The sequence below is a fragment of the Macroventuria anomochaeta genome (genome assembly GCF_010093625.1).
Source record: "Macroventuria anomochaeta strain CBS 525.71 unplaced genomic scaffold BU25scaffold_33, whole genome shotgun sequence".
In the NCBI taxonomy this organism is placed as follows: Eukaryota; Fungi; Ascomycota; class Dothideomycetes; order Pleosporales; family Didymellaceae; genus Macroventuria; species Macroventuria anomochaeta.
Window position 1 is genome coordinate 244,235 of NW_022985394.1, and position 26,873 is coordinate 271,107.

Genomic DNA, 26,873 nt, shown 5'->3' on the forward strand with positions numbered 1-26,873 from the left:
CTGCAGCAGCGTTGACATCAGCCTTCTCTTGAAGCAGCAGCTCGACTACTGTGAGATGACCTCCACCTGCTGCAGCTTGTAGCGCAGTTCTTCCCCCATCTCCTGCCGCAGCGTTGACATCAGCCTTTTCTTGAAGCAGCCGCCTGATGACATCGTCATGCCCCAAGTAACAGACCCTCACTAGGGCTTGATTGAGCTCATCTTTTGACGGTCTCATCCGACGGTCTTCTCCTTCTCGTTGCACAAGTAGAGTCTCTAGCTGCTCAAGATTGGCTGTAGAACAGGCGGTATCGAACGTCATAGTCCCCCCTTCTCGCCAGAAGCGTTCCCAGTAGCTGGATTCCCCGATCGTTGCGATGTTCTTCCATACCTGATATATGGCTGTATGGCCATTCCGTACAGACCAGATAAACATCCCCCAATAGGGCAAAGATCCTTTGTCTTCTAAAGAGCTCCAAGGCATCCACTCCTTTGGTAAGTGTGTTCCACATACGAAATTCTGTAGACGTGAAAAGCGTTGCACATCCAGCTGCGGATCTATGTAATGGCTATGAATGTGCCAGTGCGTCTTACAATATTCCAGAATCCGGAAGTTCGGGTTCATGTTCATTGACTGATGGGAGCTTAGTTCAGTCCTAAGGACGTTGATAACGTCAACAGATTGATTTGTTGTTTTGGATCGGCGGCGGCTGACAGCTTTGGATACCCACGGTCGAATCAAACCTGGCGTCATGCCACCTATCAATCGTGTAGGATGATTCATGATTCGGAGGTTTCTTGTGTCAGAGGTCCGAACAAGCGCTTTTTGAAAATCTGTGAACGACAGATATGTAAGGCAGACATCTGATAAGTACTGCTCACTCTCGACTTCGTCAATTGAAAAGGCTTTGAGGTTTCCTCCGCCAGGCTCGCTTCGGAAGAACGACTCGACAGAGTGGTGAGCTAGCACTACTTGCTTCGTAGCCTCGTCGTGATCAATTAGGTTTGCGCACATTCTGCTAAGTCTCGATGCATCTAGTGCAAAAGAGGGAGCAGTCCATGACTTCTGTTCTGCGGTGATGGATACCGCCTCTTGCAGCTCTTCGATCGCTAGTGGTCGTCTACCGTAGATCGCCCACTGGAACGCCTTCTTCGCCCTTTCAGCCTGATGACTGGATCCCTCTGTAACCCTGTGCAACAGGAGGCTGTACAACTCTGTGATTCCTTGTGGAAGTGTCTCGAGAAGATCAGGAATCCTGTCTGGGGTTCCATCCTCTTCACAGGCATCTAAGATAGCCTTGATATGTAGGTCAACCCAAAGGAACCTGGTGCGAAAATCAGCACAGGCACGCAGATACATGATTCGAAGGTGAGAAGATTGTAACGTACATTCCTTCCGCGTCAGAAACTAACTTTCGCTTGACCAAGTCAAGCGCAGAGGATGAACAGCCAAGGAGGTCGCTTTGCAAGTACGTATCAATCTGCAGTTGAACATACGTTGTGATGTCATGCCTAAGGTCATCTGGCTTGATCTGAAGACGTGAACACCGAGTGAGCACCTTCGTCATGTCCATGGCAGCATGTGTCATAGCAAGGATACGAACACTTTCTTTCTTCTGTATCGTCTTGAGTACAGATTTGACGTTCCTTCGCTCCGTCTCGCTGACTTCGTCAAGACCGTCAATGAGGAGAAAAGCAGATTCGTATTTCGCGATGAAGTGACAGACCAACCTCTCTAGTTCATCGATAGCGGGCCCTGGATTGCCTATCCGCTCTTCAAAAAGAGACTCTAAACTCCTTTGCGACTCGGGAAGAAGGTTGTCGACTGTGATAACCTGATGCAAGACGCACCGCAGGAAGGCAGATACCTGCAGTGACTTCTTCTTGGAGTAGTCGAAGAAGTAGTAGATGATGACCGTACTACTGTGAGCTGCGAAGCTTCGACTGAGATGGTTGATGGCGTGTCCCCTAGCGGTTTACTTAGCACATACGGTTTTGTGGAATGTGTAGTGACGAGGGGACTTCGTACATTAAGACCGATTTTCCACAACCAGCTGTGCATCGTAGAAGTCAGTAAAGCGTGCAAACATCCAGTAAATTACTCTAACCGATGACAACGTACGGATACCGTAACACCACAGGTGCTTTGCGCCTCTCCGATCAACCCATTCCCGGAATTCTGGCCGTTGGAGAAGCCAATCACACGTCCCTTCGCAACGCAATCCTCTTGCTCGACGAAGGCTAAGAGCGTAGTCATGGCTCGGAATAAGTTGCAGCAATCGAATCTTTTGACGTTCTGTGATAGTTCTTTGTTAGTTTCGTTCGAGCAGGTATGACTTCGGTAGCATGCAAGGTACCTTCTTCTTTGACGATTTTTTGGATCTGCCGAGCTCTGGTTTGTTGCAATGCATGCCTCTGTTGTGATCGAAAATTCCGGCTTGCTTCAATCTCGGCTCTCTGCTCTATACGGAAAGAGTTGTTCTCCTCTACTGCCGCAGTCAGATAGCCACGAAATTCATGTGCCTCTTGTTCTGACGCCAGCGCCAACTCTTCGGCGACTTCATCCTTTGCTTCACTGATGCTCTCCTCTATTTCTTTGAACTCGACCTTGAATGATTTCCAGATCGACTTGGAAAAGCGCTTGGCGCCTGTCGATGTAAGACGTTAATTGGAATGTCTCGTGTAACCAAAGTACAGACTTGGTATCTTACCTCTCTCCTGTATCACATGAAGCGCCTTGGAACAGAAGCTAACCACAACAGCATAAAAGTCAGAAAGTGCTTGTTGTAGCCTGATGGATGTTGGGAAAAGTTTGTCGTATTCTGAGAATCGAGGGCAGTAATTACTGAGCTGAGCAATTCGTTCTGATAGCTTTTCAAAGTACTCTGAAAAGTTTGACGAGGTCTGCGTAGTGGCATATTGTAAGTGGGAATAACGAAGCGTTGAGGTGGAGTACGAACCAGAATTACAAGCTTGATGCTGCCCCAAACTAGCGCCGCTATCTGGTTAGGTCCCACGCATGTGTCGATTATGTTGCAATACTGTTGGATGGAGCCAAGGAGTCCTTGAAGCCGTGAGGCGAAGATGTGGGTCTTGCGACTTGCGTTGGCCTGGATGACTTGGTCTGTTAGCGAGACAACATCATTTGGTGTAGGCGCATGATTCGAGTATGACTTGAGCTGAGCAGTCTGATCTGGCGTGAGGGTTTGTTGAAACTCGTCGAGAGCTATGGCTAGCCGGTAGTTACTCCTTCGCTCAGGTTAGCTGAATCTCTCGAAAGAGTTTAGTGGCACAGGCTGACATGTTACCACGGCTATCTCCGTCTGCTACAACGCCGCTATGGTTATTGGAGCGGGTGCTCGTATCAGTGAGGTCGTCTTCGCACGTCCAGAAATGTTCTACTATTGAAGAGGTGTGCTACAGTCGTATTGCTATGTCGAGGGCGTCAAGAAGTTGCGAATGTGGGGTAAGCCTGCTCAAAGATAACCAGGCGGGGAGGCTGAGTAACTTGGCAAAGTTCAGCTCACCACGTGCTTACCCAGCCAGATCTGAGCCCGGGCGGTACAGTTTGCACGAATTTGAACGCGTTCAACGAGCAAGCGAGCGGTCTCATCGAAGATCGTGCAAATCAGAAACGCAAATATCTAAGTCTGATCATATATCAAGCTTACATGTACTATAGGAATTGCAAGGCCACCTAAGTATGCCACGGAAAGCTGACATGCTCTCACAAGTGTATGCTCCCCTCAAGTTGCTGCAGCGTAGATCAGCATACTTGGTTGCGTCCAATAATGTCAAGCCCAGCATCATGCGATGATGGTCGGAGATCGGAGTGGATGACTCGATATAAAATGTTGATGGATAGTGATTAGCTGGACTAAATCAGGACTGCGGTCGAATCCCTGATCATCCGCGCCACCAGCGCTTACGACAAGCTCGCAAAACCACCGCAGATGGGGATGATTTGCGTCTTTTGTGTTCTGTTTGGAGCAGCAATAATGCCGAATACAGCCATATCAAAGATATTGGTAGTTGACCTTCACATACGACCATAGGACGTTGAAAATAAGGACTCCTGCCCGACCCACCGTCTATTATGGGACTGTTTTGAGGAGGTCGTCTTGCGCGTTCCTGTTGTCAGTAATCACACTGTTGCGATCCCGAACAACCGGTACCGGTTGTCATCAATCACGACCAGTGCAGCACAGCAATTACATTCGACAAGGGAGAATCACAGTAAGAAAACCGAACGTCAGCACTCGGCAACTAATCGCACAATTGGCACTGAGCAGACTGCATCACCAATACATTCATTCAAGTATATCGCAAGTAGGAACACTGACCTTATAGCATTGTGTTCCACCTCGTCCATCAACTTTGTTATTGGAATCTCAACCTAGCTCTCAAGTGTTGATGCTGGGGTATGCCTCCCCTAGCACCGTTCTCTCTGGATCTGCCACTAGTGCTCCCAAATTAGTTAGCTGACCATCTATATTTCAGAGTCTACTGCGAACTCTATTCCATTCCTGGTTCAATTGCATCGCTACTATGTTACGCTAACATCTGAGTACAAGAATCATCACGCGCGCTTCCGCGAGAGCCTTACACATAGCCTCACGTGTTTAACACTCATCCAAATCGGCTCTACTATTCTAGGGCATATGAAGGCACTCTGACCTCGCCACAGCCAAAGTCCCATACAAAGTGCAGTGAAGCACCATACTTCTAGGTTATACTAAATTAAGGCATTAATGCGCAACGTTATAAAGCAAAGCGCTTGCTGGTTAACATTACTGGATGACTGGAACCTTTCTTGGACGTTAGCGCTTTGCTTGAGTAATTCACGTTTTTTAATTTGGGGGGGGGGGGGCATTTCACGCACGCTCTACAGGTGTGCAATACAGTTAAGAGATTTTAATCCTAAGAAAGTCCGTTCAACGACATGCTGTCTCTCAGACGACAATGGCCGTACTTGGCAGAAAAGCTTTCAATCATACGCCGGTGCATGCTTCTTTGGAAAAATTCAGCTTCATCGGTATGAAAATATAAACAAACTGTCATTGTTCGATAAAAACGCCATCATGTTACTGTTGATTGCCGCTGGTAGTATATTCCGTCCATACTCTTGATGACTAGAATACGGCGTGGTTCACGGGCACGTAGATCTTTGGAGCTCGGCGTTGTGCTTCAGAGATTGTCAGAGGGAGTGAAGGTATCCACCGATCGCCATCTGTTTGCTGCTAGCGGTCCGTTGCAGTGTTTGTTAACGGTCCGCTGCACTGATTGTCCAGCTCATTCGGTTAGCTCAGTTTGCTTCCCTAACCCTTCACTGCTATCCCCTTCTACTATATAGTCTCGATCGATTCTAGCCCATAGCTCTTAGGATCAATCAACATCTCAACCCTTCCACAGAGATTGACACGCTGACTGCGCCGCATCTTAGCAACCTGTTAATTTTCTCAATTTACAACCCATCGATCTCAACAGAACTATGACAGTTCTACTGCAAATTTGCGTTTCATGCTTACCCTCGGTCTCTCAGGCTGACTCACCTTGGTAGTGGCGCCACTATACAGCGTATTGCTGCACGAGGTACAGCTAGATTCTCCATTTTCGTGTCAAGCAAACGACGAGTGAGTGGCCAAGAGCGGAGCGAGCTGCATTTGATGGTGGCTCATGATGGGGGCGAGCGTTTTCCTACCGCTCATGAGGTCGAATTGGAGATATCGATCATGATACTTGACCCTCAGTATAAGTAACCTGAAGATTCCCCGTGAGTGATCTTGACCATACCAAATAACAACATTTTTTTTTCTCCATTGACCTCACTCTCATGTAACTAAATCTTTGCATTACCAGAGGAGCTACTGCTCCTCTCGTCTTCCATAGTCTTAGACTCAGATAGGACGTTAAACCAATCAATCAATCAATCAATCAACAACATTTTTTCAGCATTTTCATTGCAGTCTTCTTGTTGCCACAGCTCGCATCGCGCGAAGTTCGTTCTGTCCTCCAACTAAATCCTTTACCCGCACCATATATCTCATCATTTACCGTGTGCAGACCGGTCAACGTTCTCACTTTGCGATACATGTCCCGTACGAAGAGAACGGTGGCGAAAGAACTCTCATCCACGTAGTTGATGCCGCGATGACAAAATTTTCTTTGGGGGTTAACGTAGATACGATCCTGCGGCGACTGGACGTCCTCTAGATAGAGTCCCGATCGGATCCGTCCACGTTCAGTATCTACACAAGTTCGAAGGCCAGAGAGTAACAGACACTACCCCACGGGGTAACCTTGAGCCGGTGGCGGCACAGGTTCAACCGCCCAGGGCCAGCGCTAATTTCCTCGAGCCAGTCAACGATGTAAGTGTAAAAGTCTGGGCAATGAGTGGGCTTGCTGGTGGATTTAGACGACGAATCGTCGGTGCCAGGAGTGGACTATGGATTGTGTCCGTCGTCTTGTTGCCGTCCACTACCTCGACGAAGCGGCCGTAGCAATCGTCCAATCGAAAAGAGACGCTCCGAACGTTGGCATTGGGTTACGATCCGCTGCTGCTCGTTCTCAGCAGATACGAGCGACACCACAGTTGAGCAACGTACCGGCGGATCAGTAGTTAGTTGTAGCGAATACCCGCTGTTGTATGTTTTTACTATCCTTTCGCTCTCAGATGCGACGCGAGAACCGCGAGCGATGTGCAAAGACTGGAGCTTTTTTTGCACGATCGATGTGGCCGAAGAAACACGGTCATGACAGTAAGACCCACAAATTTTGGCCATACCCATGAGGATCACCAGGTCGACGGGGGCTAACGCAAAACAGACCCTGCCTTGTTTCATTGTCTTCATTCATGTCACGTACAGATCGTTCCTAGAATACCGTTCCTTGCACACTTAGTACAGCACACCCTTCGTACTCCTCACCTCGCCCTCCCACTGCTTGACCACCGTCGTCGCATGCCTGATAGCAACAGCAAGCGCCTTGAACGCACTCTCAGCCCTGTGATGATCATTCTCTCCCCTCAAGCAATCCACATGCAACGTCGTCCCACTCGCCTGCGCAAAGCTCTGAAGGCAGTGAGGGATCATCTCGCAGCTCAAATCGCCAATCTTCTCTCTCCTCAGCCCCAAATCAATGATGCTGTACGGCCTGTTGCTCAGGTCGATCACGGCGCGCGACAGCGCCTCATCAAGGGGCGCGTAGGCGTGTCCGAACCGCGCCAGACCCGTGGAGCCCTGCAGCGCATCCTTGAACGCAGCACCGAGTGCAAGGAACGCGTCTTCGGAGGTGTGGTGGTCGTCGATGTGCAGGTCGCCCTTGCACCTGATGCGGAGGGACCAGCCGGCGTGCTTGGCCAGCGCGTGGATCATGTGGTCGAGGAAGCCGATGCCGGTGTCGACGGAGATTTCCTGGCTGTTGGACTTTTGTGTTGCATGGTCCTTTTCGATGTTCTCACCTTCGCCGTTCAGGTTCTTCTTGTCGAGGGCTGCCCAGAAGTCGGAGTGCTCGTAGGCGTCCAGCGAGCCGCCGTCGAGGTTGATGGAGACTTGGATTTTGGTCTCGTTGGTGTCGCGGTTGAGGGTTGCGGTGCGCGGCATTGTGGCGGTATTGTCGAACTTGGCTCTAGATGTGATGTTGCAGATGTGTTCTACGGGATAGCAAGGTGAAGTTGGTGGTCAATTGCAGTTGTGAGTGCTGTCGAGAAAAGTTGAGGTGCGATCGGAGGCGTACCCCACGTACCCGCGTCACAGGCTAGCCGCGGCCGTAGGGCTGAAAAAAAGTAAGCCACCACTGATTCGCCGACCGAAAACGCGCGCAGGGAAAACTTTTGATATCGCGAAGTCACGCTCTCAGGTACACATATCACCACGAACCACGCAGATCGCTGTTACTGGATCCAGAGATTACTCAAAAATAAAGAAAGAGCAAGGAAACCGAGAAAAATGCCGTCTGCTACAGAAGAGAAGGTTGCGCCCAAGATTATCGACCCTGCGTCTGAGCACGGCGATGAAATCGATGCCTCGGTAGACCGCGACAGGATACGTGTCGTACGTTGGGACTGCCGCGACTCTGTGAGGCTGTAGCGCTAACGTTGCGCAGCTGGCGGGAGCCACCGAGAGCGCTGCTTCATTTCAGTTTGACGGCGAGGACCACACACTCGGCAATGCGCTGAGATATATCATCATGAAGAAGTGAGTTGTTGCTGTCGCCAGCGCGTATAGATTGTGATAGTCTTGAGAATCTGCGCTGACGATCTGTTCAGCCCTGATGTCGAGTTCTGCGGTTACTCTATTCCTCACCCCTCAGAGACAAAGATGAACCTGCGCATCCAGACATACGGTAAGCTCTGCTGTTCTTCGCACTCTGGTCACATGTCTGACATTATTGCAGACAACGTCAGCGTATATCAAGTCTTGGAGAAGGGCCTTGAGGACCTGATGAACATGTGCGATGTAGTCACTGAGAAGTTCACTGTCTCGAGAGAGGAGTTTATCAACCAGATGGAGCAGTAGAGTGTCAGCGCCTCTAAGCGAGGTTGGACAAGGGTCATTGCATTGCAGGCGTTCACGGATAGCATCTACGGATCGGCGCACGAAAAAGGAAATGGTATTGTGACAAAGCTATACACACGCTTTCTTTGTCTTGTTTCGCTCCTAGCCCCAGGCTGTGAACTTCGATCAGTTGCGTCCCTACATGTTATAGTTAGTATTCGTGTGGGACACGGCAGATACTAGGGAAGATGCAGGCTCTCATACCTCCAAGAAACCGTTGATGAAGTTCGCTGGCAACCTCGCCTTGGGGTCCTCCTCAGCTCGGAAGTACTTGAGAACGTGCGACAGTTGCTTCCAGAAGTTGAGTGTTTCCTGGAACTCTTGGTGGCTGTTGAAGAGCAGTACGTCTACTGTCTTTATTTGATTCACATATCGATGCCGCTCGAACTCTTGCCGCATCTTCGTGCGCAGCGTGGAGACCGGCAGGTTGAGCGAGTACATAGTCTGGATCTCGGGGGCCTGTTATCTTCAGTCAGCCTTTGATGTATCTTTGCCGGCTGCCTCTTCTGTGTTTCCGTAGCTCCGCTCTTCCTCTGTGATCTTCCACCTCTTCCCAGTGTTCCGCGTGTCTCCAACACGTGGATCCTCGCCAAATTTCGACCACCTCGGGCGGGGTGAACGTACCGATCGCAGCCAGTCTCGGTAGCTGTGGATGACCCTCTTCTTCGCATCGGACCAGTTGACCGCTGTGACCGCGTTAGCAACCCAGGTGTCCCAATGGCTGTATCAAACATATTTCGTACATGAGCGCGTGCGCTGGGCAAGGTAGGTAGGGTTGATGACCATGTTGGCGGTGTTGCAGAGCTCGAGTGTTCACCGAGCTTGCTATGGAGTGCCGATGCGGCTCGGTGGAGTGGTTGCTTGGCATTTCGCTAGCGCAGTTCTCCCGGGTGGCGCTTTCTGAGCGTTGTGGATGAGCGAACGCCTTACGAGAACACCAGACATTCACATCAGACATTCACACCACACAGATTGGCGCATACATACTGTTGAAACCACCAAACGACACGAAGGACTCTAGATAAATCTGCGCCACCGACATCCGCCACCATGCCGCCAGTCCGCACAGCACGCGCCTCGAAGAAGGCCCCACCGGACGGCTTCGAAGACCTGGAAGACACGCTCCTCGAGTTCCAGAATAAGATGAAAGACGCCGAGAACGCATCGCATGAGGGCAAGAAGAAGTACGAGATGACGTGGCCCATCTTCCAAATCACCCACCAGCGCTCGCGATATATCTACGACCTCTACTACGAGAAGGAAGCCATCAGCAAGCAGCTGTACGACTACTTGCTGAAGAACGGATACGCGGATGCTATGTTGATTGCCAAGTGGAAGAAGCAGGGTTATGAGAAGCTGTGCTGCACGAGGTGCATCCAGACCAAGGAGACGAACTTCAGGTCGACGTGCATCTGTCGCGTGCCCAAGGAGCAGATGAAAGAGAACCAGGATATCCAGTGCGTGAACTGCGGCTGCAGAGGGTGCGCCTCGAGTGACTGAGGGGAGAACACGGATACGGCTGCGCAGACACGGGCGCATTGTGGACCCCTACGACTGCTCGTAACCGAAAAAGGCTTGCCGCCGGCTTGCATTGCGCCCATCCACGATCGATCTGCATTCTATACCCATACAGCATGACGGCAAGCTCTTCGGAGCCTCGACGACCAGAGGTCATCCTGTGGGCTATTGCGACGAAGAGGAAAACAAGCGCGTCACGAGCGAACTTCAGAGGGTGTGTCGGACCAGTCATTAGTTTACATTCAGTCGTTAACATATCCACAGACGCAATACATGAAGTGGAAGAGTCTATCCATGAACCTGCCTCCCAGGGGTATATTGAAACGTGCAAACGCCGCGCTAATCATGCTATCTATCCTGTTCTACAGTCGCAGTCTGTTCGTTCAGTGCGATCTGACCGTTGGCCCCGGATCAGGTCCCAGCTCAAGCCTAACATCCTCCCAGTACTCTTGCGCCCCGCGCGCATCACGGCTGTCCCTCTCCTGCGCAAAGTACTCCGCGCTGATGGACCTCCGCTCCATATACGTCTTTCCAGTACGTGATGATTGCAACGGTGCCGGCTGTACTGCTGGCTGCGGCGGCGCAGGCCAAGCACTCATAACATCCGGATCCAAACTGCTCCTCTTCGTATCGCCCGTCTTCAGCCTGAACGGGCTGCTTCGATCAATAGGGCTATCATCTCCTACATCCGCTCCCCTAGGAACTTGAAGACCAGCACTCGTGATATCCGCCGAGACCTTAGGAAGCTGATCGTTCCAAGGATTGTGATGGACCGTAGAGTTGTTCGAGGGTCGTGCCTGCGAGCGCGGCGATGCAATCCAGCCCGTATGCACGACTGGTGTGCTCATGGCGTTCATGCTGCGCACCTTTCCGCCGCTGGCAGTGGAGTCGAACGAGCTGGTTGGCGAGCAGAAGTCCTTTTCTGGTACTGCTGGTGGAGGCGTGGAACCGAGGTGGCAGATGATGGGAGCTCGTCTGCGACGCTTGCGCAGCCAGAGATATGTGAATATCGCCACCGCGATGAGCAGCACGGCTACGGGGATCATCGCAAGTCCGGCTATCGATTTCGCTGGGAGACTGTGTCTCTCCTGTGAAGGCGCCGCGGGTTTGGTTATTTTCGCTGGCATTGTCGGATTGCTTGTCGATATCGTGTCCGCAGGTACTGTGAATTGCTGCGACGTGGAAATTGTGGCCTGTTGTATCCGTATTGTTGGCAAGGGAGACGGCGATGACGACTTCGGATCTTGCGGCTGTTGGCCACGCACAACATCATCTGTTGCCGTGTGCGGTGCGGATCGTCCTTCGATATGTACCTTACGCTCAATCGAGCGCATCGTGGTGTTCGGGGCTGCACGTCACCTGTTGATGTTCGCGCCACCAACGATTAACGAGATGCCCCTTGCTGAACTCTATGTATAGACGTTGGGTTCCAAAGAACTTCTGGAACAGTGTCGACAAAGATGCGTTTTCGAGCGCAGTTGCAACAAAGATGTGCAGCCTAAATGTTTTAGAAAAGTACAAAGCGTGTGTTGCTGCGTTGCTACTAGGGCGCCCTTCGATGATAAACTTCTCATTGTGCCGGAACAAACAAATCCAGGTCCACCACCCTGCTTTGCCCTGCCCTCCCCATGCCCCCTCCTTCTCGAGTCCGTCGCTGCTCTGTCAGGCTGCCACACCCCACGTAGAATCATGTTAGACTAAAACGGACTTCCGCTCGGCCCCATGTCCAGCATGAAACGACGAGACTTCGCTTTGTGGTGTGCTCGTGGCTCACTTGTGGCGGGCGGAGCTTTGAGAGTGAACAATGACGAGCGTGGCGGCGTTTCAGGTACGAAGAAAGTAAGGTGGATGATGGGAAAGAGGGTGTGATTTACGCGTGACCACGAGATTTGTTTGCTTATTCTGCGATGTGATGCTGGTGGATTATGCGTGCAACAAATTCCCACGCATAATGGTGTAGTTGGGCTTCACATCGTCCCTACTCGGAGCCTTCACTCAAGTCCTCGAGTTGAGTGATGGGTATGAGGGATGCTACAAGCAAGGCGAGCAGCGGAAAAGTATTGCACTATGAGGTGTTTGGCATGTCCGCGGGTGTGAACTCCGAACATGCTGCACATGGCTAGCGGATTGCTGTTTTGGGTGAAGGAGGCTATTCTCAGGTCAGCAAGTCGAGGCTCAACTCCAAGAGCTTTGCACGAGAGTCCGCTTGCAGTGTTTTCGAGGTTTCGAAAACGCAGGCTATGCGTCTTTGTAGGTTTGCTTGCAGGTTACTCATGGCTGTTTGGCAGGTATGTTAGCCCTGTAACTAGTAAGGCTGAACGCTGAGCTGAAGTACACCAATGGACAGCCAGCGACCTTTGACATGTCTGTACTCAGCATTGGCGCAAGAATGTGTTGGTTGACATCTGGGACTGCTTCGAGATGACAGCATAGTGACTGGATCACCACATTCGGCAATGTCGCACTCGGTCCAGTTCCGGCGGCTATGATGAGACAGCCGGCAGCGGTCAGAGTCTCAAACACTGAGAGGCCTGACTGAGGTTGAACCTTTCACTTTCTTCGCCTTCGCGCATCCAGTGTTGAACATCAATACCTCAAGCAACCATGGACACCTACCTCGCTGAGCAGAAAACACTCCTGCCTCTCGCGGAACCGGCTCTTACGCCACATTACAACGCAAGACCTTCGTGAATTACCATCACAACTTAATCGAACCCTGCACCCTTACCTTGGTCCTCTTTCTCGCAGCCTCGCAGTGTCTTATCCTCTACGGCATCCACAGCCTCCCCTACACCACTCCCTCCAGCGCACTCTGCATCTTCCTCACCGACCTCGCTGCCGGTCTGCGCCTCTCGATCCCCGCCAGCCTGCCGACCGCAACACTACTCTTCATTGCATCTCCATATATCGCGCGACCAGAGCAGTTGGTTGTGACTTGGTACCTGATTCTGCTTTGCTACCTTGTTGGCTCGACGTCGGGTGCGCTGTTGCTGCTGTGGGGCTAGGGATGGGGCTACGGCAGGAAAGGAATAGCGAGGTGTTATCGTGGAGCCCGATAGCGGACGTGGAGTCATTGTGGTGTTTGGAGTCATTGTAGGGCGTGAGCTGTCAATTGGAAGACTGTGTATAGATAATAGTCGTCCAGGTATGTTGATTCTCTAGAGAGGCGATTGAGTCACATTGAAGAGCTGCGAAGAGCTGTTCAAGCTATCGAGGTTCTGCGTCATTTGCGATTGCGCGCTTTTTCTTTTGACCGCAGCCATTGAGCTCACAACCACGCAGTTATCTCAAGTAGCAGATCTCACTGCCTGCTTCGTCCATCATGTCTCTCGCACGCCCCAATCCCCGCTTTCTCGCCCGTACAAATCGCATCTTCGCGTCGCAAACACGAAGCTATGCAGCACCTGGCGACGGTGCAATTCCCGCCGCAAAGAAGAAGTACATACCAACATCTGGCACCTATCCGCTGGGGTTCAAGGCTGGAAGCGCCCATGTTGGCGTGAAAGCTTCAAACACCCGACTCGACGACCTTGCTCTCATTGCATCCGATTCACCATGCACCGGTGCAGCAGTATTCACAACAAACAAATTTCAGGCTGCACCCGTCACAGTGAGCCGAAATTTGCTGAAGAGTAGGAAGGGTGAGGGCATCAGGTCCGTCATCATCAACAGCGGCTGCGCCAATGCCGTTACTGGGAAAGGCGGCATTGAGGACGCGACATTGATGGGCAAGGAGACCGACAAGGCCTTCACCCAGGACAGCAACGGCGAGGACGATGGCCAAAGCCGAAGTCTCGTTATGAGCACTGGTGTCATCGGCCAGCGACTACCTATTCAGAAGATCGTTTCTAAGATCCCCACCGCATACTACAACCTCGGAGACACACATGAGCACTGGCTGGGCACCGCCAAAGCTATCTGCACGACCGACACATTCCCCAAACTGCTCTCGAAGTCCTTTACACTACCCAGTAGTCATGAGGAGTACCACATCGCCGGCATGACCAAGGGAGCAGGAATGATCCACCCCAACATGGCGACCCTTCTAGGCGTAATCTGCACCGACGCACCCGTCGCCGCCGGCCCTCTGCAAACAGCACTTAGCTCCGCCATCACCAAGTCCTTCAACAGCATCTCGATCGACGGCGACACATCGACCAACGACACCGTCGCCATCCTCGCCAACGGCGCTGCTGGCGGGAGGCCCATCTCCAGCACCTCTTCTCCTGACTTCGACGCCTTCCAAAAGACACTCACCGACTTCGCCATTGACCTCGCTAAGCTCGTTGTTCGCGACGGCGAGGGCGCGACAAAGTTTGTCACCATCCGCGTCACTAACGCTGCGACCTACGAAGACGCACACCGCGTCGCCTCAACCATCGCGCGTTCCCCTCTCGTCAAGACAGCTCTGTACGGAAAGGACGCGAATTGGGGCCGTATCCTGTGCGCCACTGGCTACGCCGAGAATGTCGACGGCGTCATTCCTGAGGAAACGAGTGTGAGCTTCATTCCCTCGGATGGGAGCGAGGAGCTGAAACTCCTGGTGAGCGGTGAGCCGGAGCAGGTTGATGAGGAGCGCGCGGCGAAGATTCTGGAGGCGGAGGATTTGGAGATCAAGGTCCAGTTGAGCGAAGGGAAGTACAGGGAGGAGGCAGTTTTTTGGACGTGCGATTTTTCGCATGAGTATGTTACTATCAATGGAGATTACAGGACATGAGCATGTGAGTTTTCTTGTATCCGGCCTCTCCAGAATCGCTTAAGCTCTTCGAGTTACCTTCTATAATCTGGTCGTTCCTTCTGTGTCTTCCTCGGACGCGCCCGCAATTGACACGCGCGACAGCCGGGAATGTTTTGTGTCTGCTTCGAACCGCATAGAACCACCTGCAACCTGCCTTCTTTCACACCAGCACGTTATCAGACATCCATCTCACGGCCCCAATTTTGTATCATTCCGATATTGATGGCCTCCAGGTTCGCTAACCGTCCAATCACGCGTGACGGGACGTCGAAAGTTCGCTATGCTCAGCCTCATCTGAAGTCTAGCCATGTACTTCGCCTCGCTTGTGGCTGATCTACTGGGCGCAGTCAAACATCATAAAGCGTCGCCTATGTCGCGTCATCGTGTGCATTCGATGTTGCATCCTCTCGAAATCTACCAAAACCGCCTTCTACTCAACTTGACTCCGACTCGCGCGAGCCACGAGCGCTCAACATGGCCAATCTCACCTTTCCGTACCTGCGCGACGACTGGAGCCTCGACGTTGTGAATATCCTTGCCTTCTTGGGCGAACACAACATCCTAGCATGCAGTCAACAAATATGCATGTCTCCACTATGTTTCCTTCCCCGCCTGATACCGGCACCACAGGGACTCCTTGCTCAGCGACCGAAGAAGCTCGAGTCTGAAGATGACGTACGCGTGATGGGTATACATTCGGGTAACGAACGAGATTCGTTGTCTTATTATGCTCGAATGATTCACAGCGACGGATCCGAGTTGCCGAGCTTTACGACACGCATAATCGATATCGGTTTTGACGACAATATAAGCAAGAAAGGATTAAAGCGCCCACCCCCAATTCGGCCGAGACTGTTTTCGCCTATGAACTTGATCGCCATATTCAGTTGTGCGATATCTTTCGGTCTTGCCGCGTGGGCAGTCGTACTTGGAGACGCTGTTGCGCTTACTGGTATCTTGGTCATGAGCTTCACAACGCCGCTGCTCTGTGTGGGAATGCGGTGGACAACAAGTCTGCCTAGATTTCATTACCACGATAGCGCGCCACCTAGTACGGTTGTCATAAGATATCCAAATGGAAGCTTCACGATCGTCCGATGCAATGAAAGTATCGCGCGCATGCTGTATTTCCATCCGGAGTATATCGACTACACCGTAAGTTCTTTCACGGGACGCGGTCTGAGCGGTACTGTAGGTGGGCTCACCCTCGTGGGGTCAATCGTTTTATTCGGCAACGCAGTCTGGACAATCAAAGCTGCGCTTGCTGTTACATATACAGTCTTGAATCTGTTGTATTGGATCGCTGCGATTCTGCCGACTCGCTTATCATGGCACGTCGATTTCGACATTACTCCACCTGAGATCATCCCCAATCCGACCTTTACGAGGAGTCTTTGGACGGCTATCTGGGTCACTAAAACTTCAGATTGGGTGAAAGACGGTGTACCGAGGACTGCAGTATGGAATGAATGGCTCAAGCAAGCGCAAATGGCGGCTCGGACGTGCGCGAAACATGACGAATGGGATGCACAAGGAGTTCTCATAGACTTGTTAACGAAAGAGACCTGATTGAGCGCTTTAATGGAGCCCTCATCAATGGCCCTGTAGTGAAAAGACGTAGCACAGTTAGCGGGCACGTGATGCATCACGTCCACATTGGTCTTGGAGCACCGCTGACTTTGAATGAATCGTTACTGGTAAGCCATGCTTTTGGAGCTCTACCTGGGATCAACACGGCTGTTGTCACTAGGACTCATCGCACTTGGTATGAGAGCGACTATGTTAGCCAACACAGTTAGTATGTCACGTGCCCTATCATGTAAGCTTTGAGAGTCTATACAGTCTCTTGTCCCTCTTTGTCTAGGAATACAACTAGTTCTTCCTTTTTGTTATTCGCCCACAGAATATTCATCAACTTCGGTGAGGGGGAAGAAAGAGGTTTCGAGACGAAATCTTATGTAGCTGTGCTCGTGGTCCAGCCGAACGGGGCACACGTGGTCTGTTGTCGGGATCCCATGAATGATGAAATCGTCGAGAAGAACGTTCTGAAAGATCAAGAGAAGACTGCGCGGTTTGACTACAGATGCAGTGAACATGGAAGACTATGAAATGAAGGTGTCATCCTCTAAAGGCGATTACGCGCGGGGACTCGCAAGGAAACTTCGGAAAGTCTTCCTTTTGAACGTGAGAATCATGACGCTTGGGTATGAAATGGTATCAAGAGGCTTTCGAGCACACGAACAGATGTTGAGATGGAGGTCGAGGTGTTGAGGTGTCTTCGGCGCACTTCTTACCGAGCGACAAGCCCCACGCGAGCGCTACGCGCAGGGCCGAATGACGCCAGCGGGGTATCTCTTCGTCGCGAGAGCACACAATTATCCCGCCATCTACAGTTGAGACAAACATCCCAGCCAACATGGTACTGCGCTTTGCTGTTTATGACCAACATCCCGCGCGATGGAACAATTCCTGCAGCGAGTACATAACGCCATCGAGCCGACCTGACGGCCGAGAGTTGTCACCATGCGGAGCATAAGAAGGAGCCTCCCGCGCTCTCTGCTGGGACTCCAAGTACCTTGTTATACCCCATTTACACCTCTCAAGGCATATACATCCTTCAGAATGTCTTCCGGAAAGACCGTCACTCTCAACACTGGCTACAAGATCCCGTACGCTCTCCCGTCACACAAGACGTTGTGTAGGAACTCCGCTAATGCGTTCGCAATAGTCAATTGGGATACGGCACATGGCAAGCCGCTCCTGGTGAGGTTGGCAATGGTGTCTACGAGGCGCTGAAGATTGGTTACCGACACCTTGTAAGTGACCTTGACGATCGTTGGACCCTGAAAGCCGTTGCACTGCAGTTGGACCCTGGAATATCCTTCCTTCACTGGAATGCTGCTACTTGAATAACTCTTGCTGACTGATTTCTCTTCAGGATCTCGCCAAGATGTGAGTTTCTACACCCCACGTTCTTCCCCGTCTCTTCGCAAGAGTTTCCCCGTCCCTTCACAAGAGTTTTCCCGCCACTGCCGCCAGCGTGGCTATTACGGCAATTGTATACCTGTGGGTCAAAGTTTAGTGGAGGTCGAAGCTGGGATGCCCCTCGGTGGAGACCTTCAAGGAGCTATGGCCACTCTTTCACAATCCACCGCTAAGAAATTTGACTAACATATTTCCCACCAATCAGTTACGAGAACCAGAAGGAAGTCGCCGAAGGCATCAAGCGTGCTTTCAAGGATATTCCTGGCCTCAAGCGTGAGGACATCTTCATCACATCTAAGCTCTGGAACACTCAGCACAACCCTGAGCACGTCGAGGCTGCTCTCGATGACACTCTTGCCGAGCTCGAGCTTGACTACCTTGATCTCTACCTTATTCACTGGCCCGTCAACTTCGGCCCAGGAAAGGACCCTCACTCTGACCTCTTCCCTGCCACCTCCGACGCGAACGAGGTCAACATCGACAACTCGGTACCCAATAGCGAGACATGGAAGGCCGTCAACAAGCTCCCCAAGAGCAAGGTCCGCTCTGTCGGTGTCTCCAACTTCACATACAAGAATCTCAAGGCCCTTATCGAGAAGACCGACCTCGTCCCTGCCGTCAACCAGATTGAGCGTCACCCCATCCTTCCCAGCAAGGAGCTCATTGCCTATGCCAAAGAAAAGAACATCCACATTACCGCCTACTCCGCCTTCGGCAACAACTTCTTCAACATTCCTCTCCTCATCACTCGCAGCGAGGTCAAGGCTATTGCCGAGAAGAAAAACGCCACACCCGCTCAGGTCATCCTTGCCTGGAGCCAGGTCGGTGGACACTCCGTCATTCCCAAGTCTGTCACTCCTTCCAGGATTGCAGAGAACTTCAAGGAGATTGAGCTGAGTGAGGAGGATGTTGCTGCTATCCAGAAGTTCTCAGACGAGCACCAGGGCCGCAGGAGGTACAACGTGCCTTACACCGCTAATAAGCCTCGCTGGAGCATCAACATCTTCGATGAACCTGAAGAGCAGGAAGCGCCTAACAAGGTCGTTCTCTAGATATAAAACGTCAATAAGGCCGTGAATCAATAATGCGTGCCTTCTTAGTTGCCTTCGTGTGACCTGCCATCGAAAACCCCAAGAATGCTACAATTTGTAGGGACTTAGTGACATGAACACGAGAAAGTATCCATGCAATGCCGCTCTTGCTGACATTACATCCCCTTCACGATTTGTTCACAAGGATCGGGAATAGATCGTCGAGCTCTGATTATTGGGGTTGCTGCCTTGCGATATAGTCTCGTTCTGCTTTGAACATTGCAGGGTCGTGGCTGCAAGACCTCAGTATCAACAACTTTATTCCGCTTCTTTCAAACAAAAACTGCAACGGCTCAACCCAAACGAGAGGTGGCGACTCGACTCTGTGTTTCTGCTCCCTCGGAACCCCTTCTAGCCCTGTGAAGCTCACAACACTTACGCGCCTTCTTCAAAATACCGGAATTACTGCGCGTCAAGCACCTGTTATCACAGGTCATTTCGCAAGCACAAGACGTTCTAGCACGCAGGAACGAGGTATGCAAAAGATGTAGCGCATTGGAAAAAGATATGATTCAGTCTTTCAAGAACCTAAGGAAGTCAGAGTTTACCGACGGAAGTATCTTACGAAGCTCTCTACACCCCGATTGCAGACTGTGCGTTCAACTACTCCACTTCTTCCAACTTTCGGGGCAAAATGCAGTTTCGGCGGACAATCACCGAGAATGGGAGGAAAGGAGAATTAGGCGCAAAAACTTCACCGTCCACATGCTGGACTTTCAGGTGTTGGTGAAACTCCTCGTAGTCAATAGCCTTCTATCGAACTTAGGGATCGAACCTTGATAGGGCTGGTGAAAGGGACTGCTCGTATCACATAATCAATCTGGAATACTCGCGGTTGAACCTACCAAGAAATGCTGTTGTCGACTGGTCGACTTGTGTTGACGGACAAATGGATGTACTACCAAAGAACTTCCATACAAAATGCCTCCACAGCACGTTGGCGAGCTTCTGGAGACGGCTCAACGACTGATACACGATGGTTCAGACGCTTGCGATGGCTCAAATAGCCATTTGATTCCACCGGAGCGAACTTTGCGCACTTTCTAGCTCTTATAAAATGTTAATGGAGAGATAATAAGAGGATTAGCAATGTATCAGAAGGTGTTGACGTGGTGTTTAAAGTTTCACACAATGCACAGATTCCTGGTGATTCCAGCACTCTGATATTATGTCGATGCTTTCTACACAACTTTCTTCCTCCGCTTCACTCTGATCCTCCATACCCAAAAGAACCCTATTAAGACCTCAATTGGAACTAATATCGCTCCAGCAACCCAAAGCTTATTCTTCACCAGAGAAGACCCAGGCGGCGGTGCCACATCCTTCGCTGAGAGCGAGTCAAGATAGACGAACGCGTAGTCGGAACTTCTGTTCAGCAGTGGCGGAAGATCGTCAAACAGGTAACAGTTCTCGTATCCTAAATGTAGGCTAGCATCGAACAAGGCAGCGTTGCACGTGAAGTTCGCATCAGTGCATCTTTGACTGCAGTCTTGCAATGTTGTTTCGTGGAAGGTCTACAGAGGACGTGTAGCGGTACTGTTGAGGTCGCGGTAATCCTCACATGATATTTTGAACGCTCTTCCGTCGCTAGCAGGGGTAATGGTGTTTTTTTTTCGCACTTGAGATCTGACAATGTGACCGCGGTGGCTTCTGCCGAGTGGCCCATGGTACGTGTGTACCAAATATGGCTTTTCTGTTGTTTTGGTCTTCAGCTTCCAGTTGAATCTGTTGTAGGGCTCTTCTCTGAGCTTTACAGAATGTTCGATGCTTACATTTACAGGTGGAACTCATCAGTGATCTTCTCGCCAAGCGCATACCGGTATCACCAGCTTACAGTGACCGAAGGGTTTTTCAATGGAATATCTTTCAACAGTCCTGAGGGGTCATGATGCGCGACTCGGATGAGAGTGAGATTGCACAGTTCCCAGACAACTTCCATATTGTCCAACAGGACCTCTTGAACTACGAGCGACTCTCCGCCAACAAATGCAAACGGAAGTACGCGCAGCCAAGGTTTCGGCTGCTACGCTGGGCTGTTTCGGTCCGACGATGAACTACACTCCTCCCAGTATGACAAGGTCGAATACTGATTGAGCAAACGTATGCCGCAAAGATGTAAGCTGGAGGATCGTTTCTGGATCACGGCCTTCACCACTGTTTCCAACTTCAGTAAGCTTGTGGGATTTGTTGCCACCTGGCTGTTGTTGAAGAAATGTACCCACAAACCGGTCGATGGGGACGAGTGTGAAAGAGCTAAGCATGCATTATTGATCACCACTGGCGACGCCATCGCTTCGTTCCTGAGAACACCAGATGCAAAAAGTGTTGGCATGAGTGTCGTCGAAAAGCGTGACTTCGAGGATGGCATATAGGCTCTGCGTTGGGTAAATGTCAGTTCGATGATGTGGCGTGAACAGTACTCTTGCGCATGGTTTCGAGCCATTGGCTTATAGTGGTGGTTGACAGATACTCTCCTGTAAGTCTGATTCAGCTATAGGAAGTTTCACGAGTCTGACGGTGGCGTATCCACTTGCAGGACGCCTACACGCTTGATTATCAATGTTAGCCCATTGATGTTTAAGATGCTCTGATGTTGTTGGTGTTGCATCATTTAGTCCCTCCTGTCCTGATGGTCAGACCGGCCCGGCAGTTTTACCGAGGACGCTAGTAGGCGCTCGGGCCTCGATGAAATTCTCGCGCCTGCCAAAAAGTTATGAGCTTTGCAGGACGGCAAGTGCAACCACCAGGTCCACCAAATTTTCGACGCAATGGCTCTCGTGCAGACCAACCCCGACGCCTACACTATCAAGCCAGAGGCCTCTGCGCCTGCCATCGACACCAGCGACTGGCCGCTGCTGCTCAAGAACTACAGCGACTGTATGCAGGGAGCTCGAGATACAGCTTCAGAATATTCAAACTGACAAAATTGCAGTGCTCGTTCGCACGTCACATTACACCCCCATTCCTCAGGGATGCGCGCCTCTTGCGCGTGACCTCAAGTCGTACATTTCCTCCGGTGTCATCAACCTCGACAAGCCCTCGAACCCTTCATCCCACGAAGTTGTATCATGGATCAAGCGTATGCTCCGGTACGCAATGCGATCAATGTAGAATGTCAGACAGGTGGCTAATAGACTCGCAGCGTTGAGAAGACTGGTCACTCCGGAACCCTCGATCCCAAGGTCACTGGATGCTTGATTGTGTGCATTGACCGCGCCACTCGTCTTGTCAAGTCCCAGCAGGGTGCTGGTAAGGAGTACGTCTGCGTTATCCGCCTGCACGACAAGCTCCCCGGAGGCGAGGCCCAGTTCGCGCGCGCCCTCGAGACCCTCACTGGTGCTCTCTTCCAGCGCCCCCCGCTTATCTCCGCCGTCAAGCGCCAGCTCCGTATCCGAACCATCCACGAGAGCAAGCTCTACGAATTCGACAATGAGAGGCAGCTTGGTGTTTTCTGGGTCAGCTGCGAGGCCGGTACCTACATCCGTACTCTCTGCGTTCATTTGGGTCTTTTGCTCGGTGTTGGCGCCCACATGCAGGAGCTGCGCCGTGTGAGGTCTGGTGCTATGGACGAGACCAAGGACCTGGTCACTCTTCACGACGTTCTCGACGCCCAGTGGCTGCACGACAACAACCGCGACGAGTCCTACCTTCGCCACGTCATCTCTCCCCTTGAGTCTCTTCTTACCAGTTACAAGCGCATTGTTGTCAAGGACAGCTCTGTCAACGCCATTTGCTACGGTGCTAAGCTCATGCTGCCCGGTCTTCTCCGCTTCGAGAAGGGCATTGAGATTCACGAGGAGGTTGTCCTCATGACCACTAAGGGTGAGGCCATCGCCCTTGCCTACGCACAGATGTCCGCTGTCGAGATGACATCTTGCGACCACGGCGTTGTCGCCAAGATCAAGCGTGTTATCATGGAGCGTGACCTGTACCCCAGGCGATGGGGCATGGGCCCGGTTGCCACTGAGAAGAAGAAGATGAAGGAGGCCGGCACACTCGACGTAAGTTGCAAAGTCTCTCTAGTTCCGCGTGCAAAGCTAACAGGACCAGAAATTCGGCCGCCCCAACGAGAAGACCCCCGCCAAGTGGAACACCGAGTACAAGGACTTTAACAGGACCGATGTCGAGTCCGCACCTCTCGCCGAGACCACTTCAACCGCCGAGGTTCTTGCTGCCCCCGCCGTTGCTCCCACTGGTGAGGAGCCTGAGGCCAGCGCTGCCTCTGAGAAGACCAAGAAGCGCAAGCACGACGAGGACGAGACCGCTGAGGAGAAGGCCGAGCGCAAGCGCAAGAAGAAGGAGGAGAAGGCCGCAAAGAAGGCCAAGAAGGAGAAGAGGAAGAGCAAGGCGGCCGAGAGCGACAGCGACTCTGACTGAGCAGCTGCAGCTGTGTTGTGAAATAACGATTATCTCGGCCAGCCAACAGCACCATGTTGTTGTTCTATCTACCAGCGATGTACACAACAAACGTGTGCATGTTGCGCATCTCACTCTGTTCTGGATACCTGCTCATGTGTAGCATATGGAAAACCGCGTACGGGAGTCGGCGTTACTGGATTGGCATGAAGGAGTTGGGCGCGTCAAAACTTTTGCATCAGGGCGGGCGACTAGGTGTATGAACATGACTACTGCATTGACAGGCATGTCGATTCAATTCGAGGTTCTAGCTGTAAATGTCGAAGTAGAAGCTCTAAGAAACATTCACAAACTTCAAGTTCACTCTGTCGCATCACTTCACGTACAGCTGATATGGAAGGTTCTGGCGAGTTCTCTGACGTCTTTGTTGGCTCGTGCGCACCGCCGCATTGTGGAGATCGCGAGACATTTCCATGCACTCGATCATAAAAGCAAGCCTCACTCGGGCACCACTCGTCCAGAACCGACTTACTTTCACGCGCACACGAGATACCCTTTCCTTTTGCGTAATATTCTGCCACAATGGTCAAAGAGACCAAGCTCTACGATTCATTAGGTACGTTTGACCCTTGCCTACCCCTCCTCGGCCCTGCTTGACTGCAGGGCTCACAAATAGCTGCATACACATACTAACATCTTTTACAGGCGTATCGCCTACAGCAACACAGGAGGAGATCAAGAAAGCATACCGCAAGGCGGCGCTGAAATGGCACCCCGACAAAAACAAGGATAACCCACAGGCGGCCGAGAAGTTCAAAGGTATGGCTGAGCTCCCCCTCCTATTACTTAGGCTTAGTACTGACGTAATACCTAAGAATGCTCGCAAGCATACGAGATCCTCTCCGACCCCGAAAAACGCCAGACATATGACCAATACGGCCTCGAATTCATACTGCGTGGCGGCCAGCCTGCGCCAGAGGGTGCTGACCCTGGAGGCAACCCATTCGCAGGCGGTGGTGGCTTCCCTTTCGCAGGCGCAGGAGGAGGCATGCCCGGCGGCGGCGCACGAACATTCCACTTCTCCACCGGCGGCGGCGCCAACGGCGGCGGCGGTGCCAATGGCTTCAACTTCTCGAACCCCGAAAGCATCTTCTCTGAATTCCTGCGCGGCGGCGGAGGCAGCATGGGCGGCGACGACGACGACTTCGGCGGTTTTGGCGGCTTCGGTATGGGCGGCATGCCCGGCGGTATGGGAGGCTCGCGCGGCGGCCGAGGGCCCGGTGGGCGCTTCTCGGGAGGCAGGAGAGCGCCTGAGCCTGAGGTTACGGTCGTCGAGAAGCCGCTGGCGGTTACTCTCGAGGAGCTGTTCAATGGCACAACGAAGAAGCTCAAGATCAAGCGGAAAACATACGACCAAGCGACCGGGAAGCAGAGCACGCAGGACCGGATTCTCGAGGTGCCAATCAAGAAGGGCTTGAAAGCCGGCAGCAAGATCAAATTCTCAGACGTCGGCGATCAGGTTGAAGGCGGAACACAGGATCTGCACTTCGTCGTCTCAGAGGTAAGCCCGCTCCCACATCCCCCTCTTCACTTTCAACACGATACTAACTGGATGTCAGAAACCACACCCCCTCTTCACCCGCGAAGGCGACGATATCAAGCGCACCATCGAACTCGACCTCAAAGAAGCGCTGACCGGCTGGCGCCGCACCGTGCAAACCATCGACGGCAAACAGCTCAGCGTCGGCAGCGGCGGGCCCACGGGACCAACGTGGATAGAACGATACCCCAACTTGGGTATGCCAAAGAGCAAGAAGCCGGCTGAGCGTGGGGACTTCATTATTGGAGTCAAGATTAAGTTCCCGGCGAGTTTGACGGCGCAGCAGAAGGAGCAGCTGAAGACGATTTTGTAGATGGTCGTCAATAGGGACGGTTTTGCTGATAGATGCTCGATCTGGATGAGCGAATGGCGTTGGCGGTGTTCTGATATGGCTGAACTTCTGTTAGCCCGGACTTTCTTTCGTATGTTTATATTGGCAGCCAGCAGTTTGGAGCGAACAGCAGAGGCATGCGATGTCTGTAGATGATAAGATGATTAACGAAATGGATTCATACTCAAAGACTTTATATTCGACGTATCTGACATGATGATCTGAACAAGAATGGAGCAATTGAGAAGATCAGAAAGTGATGCCTTTGGCTACGTCTATAGAAACGTTACCTGCGCAACAATCCTTGACATCGTGACTCCTTGTGGAACTCATCGCTGCTTCCGTCGACTGCTGGTAATGGCAAGGTTATGATCGAGTAATGGGCTACTTGTTCATTAAGAGAATGGGAGAGACGAAAGCTTTTGCCGAGGATGTAATGTAACGTCCGTCCAAGCGTGCCGGGACGCACGGTATGGGACAGCTTAGCAATTCGGAGCTTCGCTATCCTTTGTACGCAGATGTACAGGCTTAGCATTAATAAAGTAATATTCTGCAGCCATTCCCTCCCCGAGACACCTGTCTCTGATGGAGATCATCGCGATGTTGATCATGCTGTAGACCGTTTCGTCAATGCCGTCAAACGACCCTTCGTTGTTACCCCCCTGTCCATTCGCGACCTGAGGGACCTCTATAACAGTCGGAGGGTTTAATAGAAAGTGCGATTGAGGAAGATTGTGTCTCGCGGCTCATAAGGCTGCTTTGACCTCAGAAATGTGCCGTCCGGGAGTTTCGCCGGTCGAGAGCAAAGATCGCACAAGCCTACCCAGCCTGTCGGAATGCGCTAGCACTTATTGGTACGCATGTAGTCTGCAGTAGCGTGCTCAGATGCTGCAGCATGCTATAGTAAAGAATTTGGCGCTATACCTACAACAGATCGACGCCCAAGAATAGGTGTGGCGCACGCTAACGGCTTCCCAAAAGCATTCGCAACCATGTGCCCAACGTGTGGTAGTTATTCACGCGCGCAACATATCTGTTTCCCCCGCCTCTGCTGCGAATCCTTCCGTGCGAAGCATATCACGAGAAACAGCGAGGACTCAGAACTCGAACTCCACAGAGGCATGCTTTGGCGACAGCTACTCCTAGAATCTTGTTAAGCTTCTATGCTGCAATGTGCAACTTTGTGCTTGTGTGCATCACCTACCCGCGTCTCTAAAACAGGAGTACAGGAGAACTAAGGTAAAGTAGTGAGGGACCAGCCTTTTCTTATACTTTGCTACGAATGGATACGAGCGTCTGCAAGGACAACACTGCAAAGCCATACTCTGCCAGACCCAACGCCCATACCAACACTGCTCCCGCACACCGTCGAGTATGACGGTCGAAACTCCGACGGTATCCACAGCATATTACTGCCATCAAGCCTGATCCATAGGTTGTCTGGGCTAAGACTAGTGCCTACATACACAGGACGCTCAGGCTCCGCGATAACCGCCTCGCTAGGAGTCCCTGAGCTGTGTATTGCAATAGTACCTATCTCGGTATGGAGAAAAGAGTTTGTGGAATCGAAGGCTAGGTTGTAAACAGCCGTGCCAATGTTGGGCATCTGCAGGCATGCGCCGCTGCTCGCATCCCACACCTTGACGGTGTTGTCCCATGACGCCGAAGCCAGCTTCATCGAGTCGTGCGAGAAGGCTACAGAGGTGACATCGTCACTATG

The 26,873-nt window shown here is 51.8% G+C and overlaps 11 protein-coding genes across 11 annotated transcripts in view; 6 read left to right on the forward strand and 5 right to left on the reverse strand.

Moving 5' to 3' along the window:
* Nucleotides 1-624: 624 nt before the first annotated feature.
* Nucleotides 625-3,439, reverse strand: BU25DRAFT_493930 (uncharacterized protein; the record flags this gene model as incomplete). Its single annotated transcript, XM_033711743.1, has 9 exons — nt 3,281-3,439; nt 2,940-3,228; nt 2,691-2,883; nt 2,337-2,627; nt 2,102-2,275; nt 2,009-2,033; nt 1,369-1,947; nt 862-1,304; nt 625-635 (listed from the first exon to the last, which is right to left on the reverse strand). Coding segments are annotated over exons 1-9 (2,007 nt in total). The 5' UTR covers nt 3,283-3,439.
* Nucleotides 3,440-6,819: 3,380 nt separating this feature from the next.
* BU25DRAFT_413914 (imidazoleglycerol-phosphate dehydratase-like protein) lies at nt 6,820-7,683 on the reverse strand. The gene has a single exon (XM_033707156.1). It carries the CDS (start codon nt 7,578-7,580, stop codon nt 6,876-6,878), a length of 705 nt encoding a protein of 234 aa, XP_033558227.1. The 5' UTR covers nt 7,581-7,683; the 3' UTR covers nt 6,820-6,875.
* Nucleotides 7,684-7,844: 161 nt separating this feature from the next.
* On the forward strand, nt 7,845-8,609 carry BU25DRAFT_493933 (RBP11-like subunits of RNA polymerase). The gene is made up of 4 exons (XM_033711744.1): nt 7,845-8,030; nt 8,083-8,174; nt 8,246-8,322; nt 8,374-8,609. The coding sequence occupies exons 1-4, from the start codon at nt 7,926-7,928 to the stop codon at nt 8,493-8,495; spliced, it is 396 nt and encodes a 131-aa protein (XP_033558228.1). The 5' UTR covers nt 7,845-7,925; the 3' UTR covers nt 8,496-8,609.
* Nucleotides 8,609-9,353, reverse strand: BU25DRAFT_413917 (NADH dehydrogenase, alpha subcomplex, subunit 6). Its single transcript, XM_033707157.1, has 4 exons — nt 9,278-9,353; nt 9,159-9,220; nt 8,739-8,993; nt 8,609-8,672 (listed from the first exon to the last, which is right to left on the reverse strand). Exons 1-4 carry the CDS (start codon nt 9,318-9,320, stop codon nt 8,661-8,663), a joined length of 372 nt encoding a protein of 123 aa, XP_033558229.1. The 5' UTR covers nt 9,321-9,353; the 3' UTR covers nt 8,609-8,660.
* Nucleotides 9,354-9,584: 231 nt separating this feature from the next.
* BU25DRAFT_461532 (cell cycle control protein cwf14) lies at nt 9,585-10,034 on the forward strand (the record flags this gene model as incomplete). The annotated part of the gene is made up of 1 exon (XM_033710452.1): nt 9,585-10,034. The coding sequence occupies one exon, from the start codon at nt 9,585-9,587 to the stop codon at nt 10,032-10,034; it is 450 nt and encodes a 149-aa protein (XP_033558230.1).
* Nucleotides 10,035-10,254: 220 nt separating this feature from the next.
* Nucleotides 10,255-11,772, reverse strand: BU25DRAFT_166146 (uncharacterized protein). Its single transcript, XM_033700778.1, has one exon. The coding sequence runs from the start codon at nt 11,384-11,386 to the stop codon at nt 10,436-10,438; it is 951 nt and encodes a 316-aa protein (XP_033558231.1). The 5' UTR covers nt 11,387-11,772; the 3' UTR covers nt 10,255-10,435.
* A 1,602-nt stretch (nt 11,773-13,374) lies between these two features.
* On the forward strand, nt 13,375-16,359 carry BU25DRAFT_424427 (ArgJ-domain-containing protein; the record flags this gene model as incomplete). The annotated part of the gene is made up of 2 exons (XM_033708283.1): nt 13,375-14,735; nt 15,153-16,359. The coding sequence occupies 2 exons, from the start codon at nt 13,375-13,377 to the stop codon at nt 16,357-16,359; spliced, it is 2,568 nt and encodes an 855-aa protein (XP_033558232.1).
* A 1,016-nt stretch (nt 16,360-17,375) lies between these two features.
* On the forward strand, nt 17,376-18,849 carry BU25DRAFT_413923 (Aldo/keto reductase). The gene is made up of 4 exons (XM_033707158.1): nt 17,376-17,459; nt 17,519-17,606; nt 17,729-17,742; nt 17,981-18,849. Exons 1-4 carry the CDS (start codon nt 17,413-17,415, stop codon nt 18,825-18,827), a joined length of 996 nt encoding a protein of 331 aa, XP_033558233.1. The 5' UTR covers nt 17,376-17,412; the 3' UTR covers nt 18,828-18,849.
* Nucleotides 18,850-21,634: 2,785 nt separating this feature from the next.
* Nucleotides 21,635-23,243, forward strand: BU25DRAFT_374908 (centromere/microtubule-binding protein-like protein cbf5; the record flags this gene model as incomplete). The annotated part of the gene is made up of 4 exons (XM_033704074.1): nt 21,635-21,743; nt 21,799-21,955; nt 22,009-22,867; nt 22,911-23,243. The coding sequence occupies 4 exons, from the start codon at nt 21,635-21,637 to the stop codon at nt 23,241-23,243; spliced, it is 1,458 nt and encodes a 485-aa protein (XP_033558234.1).
* Nucleotides 23,244-23,804: 561 nt separating this feature from the next.
* Nucleotides 23,805-25,135, forward strand: BU25DRAFT_348813 (DnaJ-domain-containing protein; the record flags this gene model as incomplete). Its single annotated transcript, XM_033703219.1, has 4 exons — nt 23,805-23,838; nt 23,928-24,041; nt 24,098-24,783; nt 24,842-25,135. 4 exons carry the CDS (start codon nt 23,805-23,807, stop codon nt 25,133-25,135), a joined length of 1,128 nt encoding a protein of 375 aa, XP_033558235.1.
* Nucleotides 25,136-26,429: 1,294 nt separating this feature from the next.
* BU25DRAFT_399800 (HET-domain-containing protein) overlaps nt 26,430-26,873 on the reverse strand; it is a gene marked incomplete at its 3' end in the record, with an annotated part of 4,718 nt that continues 4,274 nt past the window's right edge. The window contains exon 3 of the mRNA XM_033704947.1: nt 26,430-26,868. Coding sequence (XP_033558236.1) covers nt 26,430-26,868 — 439 coding nt within the window. The remainder of the gene's footprint in view (nt 26,869-26,873) is intronic.

Coding starts and splice junctions, on each gene's coding strand:
- BU25DRAFT_413914 (XM_033707156.1), bottom strand. CDS start 7,580: ATGCCGCGCACCGCAACCCTCAACCGCGACACCAACGAGACCAAAATC.
- BU25DRAFT_493933 (XM_033711744.1), top strand. CDS start 7,926: ATGCCGTCTGCTACAGAAGAGAAGGTTGCGCCCAAGATTATCGACCCT. Junction 8,031..8,082: donor ACCGCGACAGGATACGTGTC/GTACGTTGGGAC, acceptor AACGTTGCGCAG/CTGGCGGGAGCCACCGAGAG. Junction 8,323..8,373: donor CCTGCGCATCCAGACATACG/GTAAGCTCTGCT, acceptor ACATTATTGCAG/ACAACGTCAGCGTATATCAA.
- BU25DRAFT_413917 (XM_033707157.1), bottom strand. CDS start 9,320: ATGGTCATCAACCCTACCTACCTTGCCCAGCGCACGCGCTCAT. Junction 9,221..9,277: donor TGCCCAGCGCACGCGCTCAT/GTACGAAATATG, acceptor ACGCGGTCACAG/CGGTCAACTGGTCCGATGCG. Junction 8,994..9,158: donor ACCGAGACTGGCTGCGATCG/GTACGTTCACCC, acceptor TGAAGATAACAG/GCCCCCGAGATCCAGACTAT.
- BU25DRAFT_166146 (XM_033700778.1), bottom strand. CDS start 11,386: ATGCGCTCGATTGAGCGTAAGGTACATATCGAAGGACGATCCGCACCG.
- BU25DRAFT_413923 (XM_033707158.1), top strand. CDS start 17,413: ATGTCTTCCGGAAAGACCGTCACTCTCAACACTGGCTACAAGATCCC. Junction 17,460..17,518: donor AACACTGGCTACAAGATCCC/GTACGCTCTCCC, acceptor CGTTCGCAATAG/TCAATTGGGATACGGCACAT.